General features: G+C 44.1%; 1 protein-coding gene across 2 annotated transcripts; it reads right to left on the bottom strand.

Moving 5' to 3' along the window:
- Nucleotides 1-506: 506 nt before the first annotated feature.
- LOC311127710 (glutamine synthetase-like) lies at nucleotides 507-10,556 on the bottom strand (the record flags this gene model as incomplete). Of its 2 annotated transcripts, none has more annotated exons than XM_084159581.1 (6): nucleotides 507-912; nucleotides 1,013-1,212; nucleotides 1,316-1,443; nucleotides 1,617-1,763; nucleotides 1,934-2,095; nucleotides 10,376-10,556. In XM_084159581.1, the coding sequence occupies 6 exons, from the start codon at nucleotides 10,542-10,544 to the stop codon at nucleotides 603-605; spliced, it is 1,116 nt and encodes a 371-aa protein (XP_084015707.1). In that variant the 3' UTR covers nucleotides 507-602. The 2 variants fall into 2 exon arrangements, with proteins under 2 accessions (XP_084015707.1, XP_084015706.1); XM_084159580.1 differs by having other exon boundaries at nucleotides 1,617-1,805; nucleotides 10,376-10,544.
- Between the last annotated feature and the right edge of the window lie 830 nt (nucleotides 10,557-11,386).

Here is an 11,386-nt window from a genome sequence, read left to right as displayed (position 1 = left end):
TATATATATATTTTTTTCTTCTGTATTTTACCCTCTTTTTCTCCCCAATTTCGATCTTGTCTCATCACTGCAACTCTCCAATGGGCTCGGGAGGCAAAGATCGAGTCATGCGTCCTCCAAAACATCGTCCTCCGAAACATGACCCGCCAAACAGTGCTTCTTAACACCCGCCCGCTTAACCCGGAAGCCAGCCATACCAATGTGTTCGAGGAAACACCGTTCAACTGACGACAGAGGTCAGCCTGCAGGTGCCCGGCCCTCCACAAGGAGTCGCTATAATGTGATGAGCCAAGTAAAGCCCCCGGCCAACCCCTCCCCTAACCCGGACGACACTGGGCCAATTGTGCGCCGCCCTATGGGACTCCCGATCACGGCTGGTTGTGATACAGCCTGGGATCGAACCCGGGTCTGTAGTGACGCCTCTAGCACTGCAATGCAGTGCCTTAGACCACTGCACTACTCGGGAGGCCCCCAACCAGTCTTAAGTATAGATTTATTTTGCTACAATATAGTTCTATCCCACAATCATGTAAACCCTAAGGGCCAGTTTCCCCCAACCAGCAGCTAAAGTATTATATGTGTCTATGAGGCTGGTCACTCTCTTAAGTACTCTCCTCTTCCTCCTCCACCCCGAGCAGGCAGGTGCTTGCGATGGCACCCGTCACGGCATAAGGGTCACAGTTGGCGGAGGGCCGGCGGTCTTCAAAGTATCCCTTCCCCTCCTCGCCCACCTGCCGTGGGATCCGGATGCTGGCCCCGCGGTTGGCCACCCCGACAAAGAAGTCATGGATGCTGGAGGTTTCATGTAAGCCTGTGAGGCGTCTGATGTTGTCCTGGCCTCCGTGAGGGTCGTACACACGTATGTGCTGGGCATGTCGCTTGCTCAGCTTCTCAATGGCCTGCTCAATATGTCTGATAGAAGAGGGGAAAGGTTAGGTGTTGGACTGAATCTCGTAGTTACACAGCCTTACAGAACCTTACAGTGCAATAATGTTTTTACAGTAATACTCACTGCAGCCCCCCTTCTTCCCTCATCTCCTTGGTGCTAACGTTGGTATGGCAACCCGCCCCGTTCCAGTTCCCCTTCATTGGTTTGGGGTCCAGAGTGGCTACAACTCCAAAGTCCTCACACACACGGTGCAGCAGGAAGCGTGCCATCCACAGGTGGTCTCCCATCTCTATCCCCTCACACGGACCCACCTGGAACTCCCACTGAGAGAGGGAGATAAAAGAATGAGAGTTAGGAAATATTATATAGCCATCTGTAGAACCTTCCTGAAAGACTACAGCATTGTAGCAAAAGGTCAAAGTTTACCTGAGATGGCATGACCTCAGCATTGCTGCCACAGATTTTGACCCCAGAATAGAGACATGCCTTATAGTGACACTCCATAATGTCTCTTCCATAGGTGTTGTCTGCACCAACCCCACAGTAGTATGGACCTGAGAGAGAGAAAGAGAGAGAGTTAGATGGGACCAAAATCAAAGGCCTATTTGATAACATTAGGACTTATATAGACATAGAGATATATTTCATATATGTAGTGCTTTTCCAAGTGCTTAAGACCATTTACATTACTAAAGGACACATGGTAAAATATAGTAGGGTCAGTCACCTTGGGGTCCTGGGAATCCATTTTGGGGCCAGCCATAGGGGCGACCATCCATCCCCTGGAGAGTGTACTCCTGCTCCATTCCAAACCAGAGGATATAGTGCTTCACTTCCTCCATCACCTTCTTACAACCTGATCGCAGGTTACTCTCTGTACAGGAGGGAATAGGTGTATATTGTAGGGTTAGTTTGACTGACGGGAATATGAGACAGTCAAAGCAGTCAATTAGTTAGATGCTGTCTATCATAGACCAAAACCAGTTGGTCTCTGTGTCTGTCAACTGAAGTAGGAAAGGAATCTCTTGCTATGTTTACAATTACCTGCAGGCAAGCGGTTGTACTTGAGGACCTCACACATAACCAGTTTGTTGGATCCCAGTGTGAAAGGGTCCCTAAACATTGCCACTGGGATCAGGTACATGTCACTGTTGGATCCCTCGGCCTGGTAGGTGCTGGAGCCATCAAAGTTCCACTCTGGAATATCTGCCAATAGCAATACCAACATTAACATGATGGAATATAATGCACTGTCCTAGAGATATAATGTTCTGTGAGATGGGCCTAGTGTTTTGGGCTTGACAGTGTTCTGGTCTATTCTATCAACGGGACCTGAAGAACTGTAATATCCTATATTTCTCGAAGTCGTGGCTGAACAAGGACATGGATAATATACATATAGCTGGTTTTTCTATGCATCGTCAAGACCGAACGGCAGCTGCGGGTAAGGTTAAGGGGGAGGTGTGTGTCTCTTTGTTAACAACAGCTAATGCGCAATCTCTAATGTTAAGGAAGTCTTGATGTTTTGCTCGCCTGAGTTAGAATACCTCATGATAAGCTGCAGACCATACTATTTACCAAGGGAGTTTTCCGTAGCTGTCTATTTACCATCAAAAACCAATGCTGGCAGTAAGACTGCACTCAACAAGCTGTATAGGGCCATAAACAAACAAGAAAATGCACATCCAGCGGCAGCACTGCTAGTGGCCGGGGGATTTTAATGCAGGGTAACTGACAACAAAGAACTGTTACTCATTTTAAGCCCAAAAGTACATTCTGTCCTATGGTTAACAACTCCTCGATTAATACCCATTGTAGGTTAGTCGAACAAGAAGCCATATCCGTGTATATGAGAAAAACAAACCATATTCAGAAGAATCTCACCAGGACAGAAGAACAGGCACTCAATGAACTAATGAAAGACTCATCTTTGGTTATCAAACCTGCAGCCAAGGGGGGTGCTGTGGTCGTTTTAGACTATGAAAAATACAAAGAGATTCAGAGATTCAATTCAGTAATTAACGTTTCTATAGAAAACTGAGTGTTGATCCCACACTGGTGTTCCAAAGGGATATTAACTCAAATCTGGAGCAAGCCCCATTAAACAACCTTATCTCAAAACCTGAATATGACTACCTTTTCTGCAAATGTGTCATACATGCCTGTACCTTTTGCCTAAATTACATACATCTAAAAACACAAGGCAATTATCCAAGCAGACCAGTGGTCGCAGGAATAGGCTCAATGCTAGAGCCATTGTCGAACTTTGTAGACTCCTTTATCAAATCTCATGTGCAAACTTTGCCATCATATGTGAAAGACGCTATAGATTTTACAAACAAGATCTCACCAATAACGGGATTAACAGAAGACTGTTTTTTGCTTACATTAGATGTCGAAAGTCTGTACACCAGCATTCCCCACACGGGGGGAAGACCGACACTACCTGAGACCGAAATAGCAACAAATACCCACTAACAAACTTTTTTCTAGAGCTGGCTGAATATGTTCTGACATAACTATTTCAGGTTTGATTATGTATACTGTCTCCAAACGAATGGAACATCGATGGGCTCCACATTCGCTCCAAGCTATGCTAACCTTTATGTGGGTCTATTTGAAGAAAATTTTCAATGAAAATGAAAATCTATTCTTGAATAAAATCCTGAAGTGATATCGATATATTAATTTTTTTTTTGCATATGGGGAGGAACGGGAGAAGAGCTGTCAGACTTTATGACGTTACTCAATGACATTGACCCTAATCTAAAATTCACAATTGAATGTGACACTAAACCTGTTCATTACCTCGATATGTGGATTGAGAAATCAAATGGAACCCTATTTACAACTATGTACAGAAAAGAAAGGGACATAAATTCTCTATTACATAGTCTATTACATAGACTTCCAAGAAGCCCGTTTTTCAGCCTGCGCCATATATGCCACTCCACAGAGGACTATCTAGAAAAAGCAGTGGAAATACGCAATAGGTTTCTAATAAGAGGCTACCCTCCACAATGCGTGGCTGAAGATCTTAATATGGCACCAGGGAAAACACGAGATGAACTTCTACAAAAAATACCCACTAGCGCTAAAGAACACTCATTAATGTTCACCACCACATATACTTTGAGCTCGCGCAAAGTGGGAGATGCTGTCAAGAAATACTGGCATGTTTTATCATCGGACCCAGCTTTGTCAGCGGAATTTAAGAACTCACCACTTATTGTATTGGTCTATACCAGGGTTCTTCAATTCCGGTCCTGGAGGGCCGAAACACCTCTGTTTTTCATTCTCTCCTTCTAATCAGGGGCTAATTCAGACCTGGGACACCAGGTGAGTGCAATTAACTACCAGGTAGAAATAAAAAAACAGAAGTGTTTCGGCCCTCCAGGACCGGAATTGAAGAACCCTGGTCTATACCAACTGCCAGCCACAAAAGAAAAATGAGCCAGGCTCTTTTACGCCCTCTTCTGAATGGTAGCTATAACTGCAGAGGCTGCGCACTGTGCAACAATATGATGAAGTGTCAATTTTTCTGCCACCCACATACAGGAAAACGGTTCCAAATAAATTACATTATTACATGCTCCTCCACTCATGTTATCTACATGATTAAATGTCTATGTGGGTTGTTTTATATAGGAAAAACCTGTCGTTCTCACAAACAGAGAATTAGTGAACATAAAAGTTAAATCAGGAGAAACGACAGGGATTAAATACATTTTAATGACCAAAAACATGACATTTCTACATTTAGATGTTGTGGCATAGAGAAAGTCAAGATATCAGACAGAGGAGGGGATATAAATAATCTTCTGAGCAATACACCCTCCAGACATTATTCCCAAAAGGTCTTAATGATGAAATGTCCATGCATGTTATGTTGTAAATGTGAACATGAACTAATGCCTTGTAGTTAAAACCACTTCAGCCTACTCTGAAGTTTTTATCGTGCACTGTACCCAATGATTTATGAAAACTTACTTGATAGGTCGATGTCCTCATTGTGGTTTTACAGACATGTTTAATACGTTTTATGTACATACTTTATTAGAATATTTCTGAAATGCACGTTGTTATATTTGGTAACACGTTTATTTTTCCTTGACTCCAACCCCATTCGATGCACTGAACACTCACAAAAGCTCTGACGAAGTCATTGAGGCTTATGAGTAAAGATTAATAAAGAACAGTGATACTAGTAAGAGCAGTGCTGGTTTCTTATTTCTCTCATGTTATTCAATTGTTACCATGCACCTGCAACAAAGATAGCTCAGATGTGCAAGTGCCTTTTGAATTTTGAATGCAGGGAAACTAAAATCGGTCTTACCTAATTTTTACCAGCATGTCACATGTGCACAGAAACGCATACAAAGCACTCCCTCGCCCTCCATTTGGCAAATCTGACCATAACTCTATCCTCCTGATTCCTTCTTACAAGCATTGACAACGTCGTCCCCACAGTGACCACATGTACATATCCCAACCAGAAGCCATTGATTACAGGCAACATCAGCACTGAGCTAAAGAGCTGCTGCTTTCAAGGAGGGGGACATTCATCTTCAAGCTTTGAGGCAAGCAACTCTGAACCATGCATGAGAGCACCAGCTGTTCCGGACGACTATGTAATCTCGCTCTCCGTAACTGATGTAATGACCCAATTTACATCGTGACGTATTTCATTACGCCATACGTCATCTTCATGGAGTCTTGTCCCGCTACTGAATGGACAAGTGTAGTGTTTGTAATGCAAGATGGAGAAGAACCTGTCTCTCATCAGAGATCGCATTTATTTTGGGAGATTGCAAAACATGACCTTTTCATTCAAGACAGGATAAATATATTGTTTCAGGTGATAATAAAACATGCTTTGTTTAGTAACTTTTTCCTCAACTTGTTTCTCTAATGTTATAGCATGTCAAGCTAGCTTACACTGCAGAGCAGCTAGCTAGCTAGCTAAAAGCTAGGCTAGGTTGAAGATACCATTGTAGCTAGCAACCTCCACCTAACAATTATCATCAAAAACCAAATGTCATTACCTTCACAATAAACTTAAACGGGAGGCAACATTCATATAATATAATTGGCTTAACAGCCAGGAGGAATGGGTAATTGTTTACAAGTTTCTAGCTATCCCATAAAGCCATCACTGAAAACCAAATATTTTCATCTTCTTCTGTTGTTTGGTAACTTCCTGTTCTTTGACGGACTCTGGCTGAACTGAAGACGACGTAAAGTTAGCAAAATGTCAAAGTATGCAGCCTTCAACCGCAAGGGGGGGCGTTGCGTTTCCACTCTGTTGTGGTCGTCCCCATTGAAATGCATGATATCCGGCACAACATGCTTATTTGTAATGTGAACGAGGTTTGAGACCTTTAAACAGGTTAACATTCATAAGGACGCAGGGCCAGACAGATTATCAGGACGTGTACTCAGAGCATGCGCTGACCAGCTGGCAAGCACCTCTCCCTGACCCAGTCTGTAATACCTACATGTTTCAAGCAGACCACCATAGTCCCTATGCCCAAGAACGATAAGGTAACCTGTCTAAATGACTATTGCCCTGTATCACTCACATCTGTAGCCATGAAATGCTTTGAAAGGCTGGTCATGGCTCACATCAGCAGCATCATCCCAGAAACCCTGGACCCACTCCAATTTGCATACCATCCCAACAGAGCAATGGATTCAGCAATCTCTATTGCACTCCACACTGCCCTCTCCCACCTGGACAAGAGGAACACCTATGTGAGAATTATGTTCATTGACTATAGCTCAGCGTTCAACACCATAGTGCCATCCAAGCTCATCACTAAGCTCAGGACCCTGGGACTGTACACCTCCCTCTGCAACTGGATCTTGGACTTCCTGACGGGCAGCCCCCAAGTGGTGAGGGGCAACAACACATCCGCCACGCTGACACTCAACACGGGGGCCCTTCAGGGGTGTGTGCTTAGTCCCCTCCTGTACTCCGTGTTCACCCACGACTGCCTGGCAGCGCACGACTACAACACCATCATTAAGTTTGCTGTTCACCGACGATGATGAGACAGCCTATAGGGAGGAAGTCAGTGACCTGGCATTGTGGTGCCAGGACAACAACCTCTCCCTTAACGTGATGAAGACAAAGGAGCTGATCGTGGACTACAAGCAAAGAAGGGCCGAGTATGTCCCCATCCACATCGACTGGGCTGTAGTGGAGGGGGTTGAGAGCTTCAAGTACCTCGGTGTCCACATCACTAAGGAACTATGATTGTCCACACACACCAACACAGTTGTGAAGAAGGCACACAAAGCCTCTTCGCCCTCAGGAGGCTGAAAAGATTTGGCATGGGCCCTCAGATCCTCAAAAAGTTATACAGCTGCATCACCGCTTGGTATGGCAACTGCTTGGCATCCGACCGCAAGGTGCTACAGAGGGTAGTGCGTAAGGCCCAATACATCACTGGGGCCGAGCTCCCTGCCATCCAGGACCTATACTATATATACAAAAGTATGTGGACACGCCTTCAAATTAGTGGATTCGGCTATTTCAGCCACACCCTTTGCTGACAGATTTATAAAATCGAGCATACAGCCATGCAATCTACAAAGACAAACATTGGCAGTAGAATGGCCTTACTGAAGAGTTCAGTGACTTTCAATGGTGCACCGTCATAAGATGCCACCTTTCCAACAAGTCAGTTCATCAAATTTCTGCCCTGCTAGAGCTGCCCGAGTCAACTGTAAGGGCTGTTATTGTGAAGTGGAAACGTCTAGGAGCAACAACGGCTCAGCTGTGAAGTGGTAGTTCACACAAGCTCACAGAATGGGACCGCTAAGTGCTGAAGCGCATAACGCGTAAAAATAGTTCTCGGTTGCAACATTCAATACCGAGTTCCAAACTGCCTCTGGAAGCAACGTCAGCACAAGAACTGTTCGTCCGGAGCTTCATAAAATGGGTTTCCATGGCCAAACAGCCGCACACAAGCCTAAGATATCCATGCGCAATGCTAAGTGTCGGCTGGAGTGGTGTAAAGCTCGCCGCCATTGGACTTTGGAGCAGTGGAAACTTGTTCTCTGGAGTGATGAATCCCCCTTCACCATCTGGCAGTCCAACTGACTAATCTGGGTTTGGCAGATGCCAGGAGAACGCTACCTGCCCGAATGCATATTGCCAACTGTAAAGTTTGGTGGATGAGGAATAATGGTCTGGGGCTGTTTTTATGGTTCGGGCTAGTTCCAGTGAAGGGAAATCTTAACGCTAAAGCCTTCCCAGAAGAGTGGAGGCTGTTATAGCAGTAAAGACGGGACCAACTCCATATTAACGCTCATGATTTTAGAATGAGATGTTCGACGAGCAGGTGTCCACATACTTTTTTGTCAGAGGAAGGCCCTAAAAATTGTCAAAGACTCCAGCCACCCAAGTCATAGACTGTTCTCTCTGCTACCACATGGCAAGCGGTACCGATGCACCATCTGGAACCAACAGGACCCTGAACAGCTTCTATCCCCAAACCATAAGACTGCTAAATAGTTAGTTAAATAGCTACCCAGACTATCTGCATTGACGCTTTTTGCACTCTTTTGACTAGTCACATACTGTACGCTGCTGCTACTGTTTATTATCTATCCTGTTGCCTATTCACTTTATCTCTACCTACAGTGAGGGAAAAAAGTATTTGATCCCCTGCTGATTTTGTATGTTTGCCCACTGACAAAGAAATGATCAGTCTATAATTTTAATGGTAGGTTTATTTGAACAGTGAGAGACAGAATAACAACAACAACAAATCCAGAAAAAAACGCATGTCAAAAATGTTATAAATTGATTTGCATTTTAATGAGGGAAATAAGTATTTGACCCCCTCTCAATCAGAAAGATTTCTGGCTCCCAGGTGTATTTTATACAGGTAACGAGCTGAGATTAGGAGCACACTCCAGTGCTCCTAATCTCAGCTTGTTACCTGTATAAAAGACACCTGTCCACAGAAGCAATCAATCAATCAGATTCCAAACTCTCCACCATGGCCAAGACCAAAGAGCTCTCCAAGGATGTCAGGGACAAGATTTTAGACCTACACAACGCTGGAATGGGCTACAAGACCATCGCCAAGCAGCTTGGTGAGAAGGTGACAACAGTTGGTGCGATTATTCGCAAATGGAAGAAACACAAAATAACTGTCAATCTCCCTCGGCCTGGGGCTCCATGCAAGATCTCACCTCGTGGAGTTGCAATGATCATGAGAATGGTGAGGAATCAGCCCAGAACTACACGGGAGGATCTTGTCAATGATCTCAAGGCAGCTGGGACCTTAGTCACCAAGAAAACAATTGGTAACACACTATGCCGTGAAGGACTGAAATCCTGCAGCGCCCGCAAGGTCCCCCTGCTCAAGAAAGCACATATAGAGGCCCGTCTGAAGTTTGCCAATGAACATCTGAATGATTCAGAGGAGAACTGGGTGAAAGTGTTGTGGTCAGATGAGACCAAAATCGAGCTCTTTGGCATCAACTCAACTCGTCGTGTTTGGAGGAGGAGGAATGCTGCCTATGACCCCAAGAACACCATCCCCACCGTCAAATATGGAGGTGGAAACATTATGCTTTGGGGGTGTTTTTCTGCTAAGGGGACAGGACAACTTCACCGCATCAAAGGGACGATGGACGGAGCCATGTACCGTCAAATCTTGGGTGAGAACCTCCTTCCCTCAGCCAGGGCATTGAAAATGGATCGTGGATGGGTATTCCAGCATGACAATGACCCAAAACACACGGCCAAGGCAACAAAGGAGTGGCTCAAGAAGAAGCACATTAAGGTCCTGGATTGGCCTAGCCAGTCTCCAGACCTTAATCCCATAGAAAAGCTGTGGAGGGAGCTGAAGGTCCGAGTTGCCAAACGTCAGGCTCAAAACCTTAATGACTTGGAGAAGATCTGCCAAGAGGAGTGGGACAAAATTCCTCCTGAGATGTGTGCAAACCTGGTGGCCAACTACAAGAAACGTCTGACCTCTGTGATTGCCAACAAGGGTTTTGCCACCAAGTACTAAGTCATGTTTTGCAGAGGGGTCAAATACTTATTTCCCTCATTAAAATGCAAATGAATTTATAACATTTTTGACATGCGTTTTCTGGATTTTTTTGTTGTTATTCTGTCTCTCAATGTTCAAATAAACCTACCATTAAAATTATAGACTGATCATGTCTTTGTCAGTGGGAAAACGTACAAAATCAGCAGGGGATCAAATCCTTTTTTCCCTCACTGTATATGAACATATCTACCTCAATTACCTCGTACCCCTGCACATCGACTCGGTACTTACCCTGTTTATATAGCCAAGTTATCGATACTCTGTGTGTATTTATTCCTCGTATTATTTTTCTAGTATTTCTCTTTTTTTCTCTCTGCATTGTTGGGAAGGACCCGTAAGCATTTCACTGCTAGTCCACACCTGTTGTTTATGAAGCATGTGACAAATAACATTTGATTTAATGTGTTACCTTCTATTCCCTGGGGCTCTCTGTCCAGGGTGCGAGTCTTGTTCCTCAGGGCCTCCCCGGAGCCATCGATCCAGATGTAGGTGACCTGACACAAGTCCCCCTGAGGGAGGGACATGTAGTGCTGATGGATGGCCTTGTTTAGACGAGAGCTGACTGACACAGATGCCATGGCTAAGTGTTGAGTCTGAGGGGGTCAAAGAGACAGAGAAACAGACACTCGAGAACACACGCTGTATAGGGACACATAGTTCAACAGGTAATTCTTCATGGTTGTTTCATCAACCGGTGTCATCAGCAAGTGTTGAACAAGTTCATGTACCATTCCATTCACTTGTCCCCTGTGTAAATTAGAATTGAGCAACACATTCCATATGAACATGAACACATTCCTATTTTACAAAATGTATTTTCATTCCAATCCTTTAATCGGATAAATGCTTTGATCCACCCAAGCCTGGTGGATTTCTGATGCTTTCAACAACATTTCAACCATACAGGGCTGTGTGTTGGTCTGAAACAGCAGTGGCAAAACAACAGTCTCAGTAAGACTATAGGTCACCTTTCCACCTCTACCTTTGTGTAAACAAACCACTAAAGCCAAAGGGGGGGATAATCAGTAGCAAAACCAAACAACAAGGAAAAGCCTAAATGCACAGCCCCTAAAAATGTTAGAATAATCTGAAGTAATCTGAATGCCGTGATGGATATACATACAGTAGAGTACAAAAAGTAAAGGCATAAAAATACAAATGTTTTGTCAATGGGTCTTCATCAAAAATCACTTTAACAAATCATTTGAGAGCACACAACTGTATTTGTAGGTTTATTTTTCTTACATTTAACTATTTGCTCTACCTGACACTTGGTAACTTTCACTGGATGTGCACACATTCAGACCTGGGCAGGAAATAGTTGTATTTTGTAGTTTATTTGAAAATACCAACTTTTCAAATGCTTGAGGTAGTTGAATATAGTTTATATAGAATTACAACTAAAAGGCAACCATTTTAT

Source organism: Coregonus lavaretus, assembly GCF_964263955.1.
Source record: "Coregonus lavaretus genome assembly, chromosome: 4".
Lineage (NCBI taxonomy): Eukaryota > Metazoa > Chordata > Actinopteri > Salmoniformes > Salmonidae > Coregonus > Coregonus lavaretus.
Note: the sequence above shows the minus strand (reverse complement) of the source record. Positions and strands in the feature narration are given on the sequence as shown.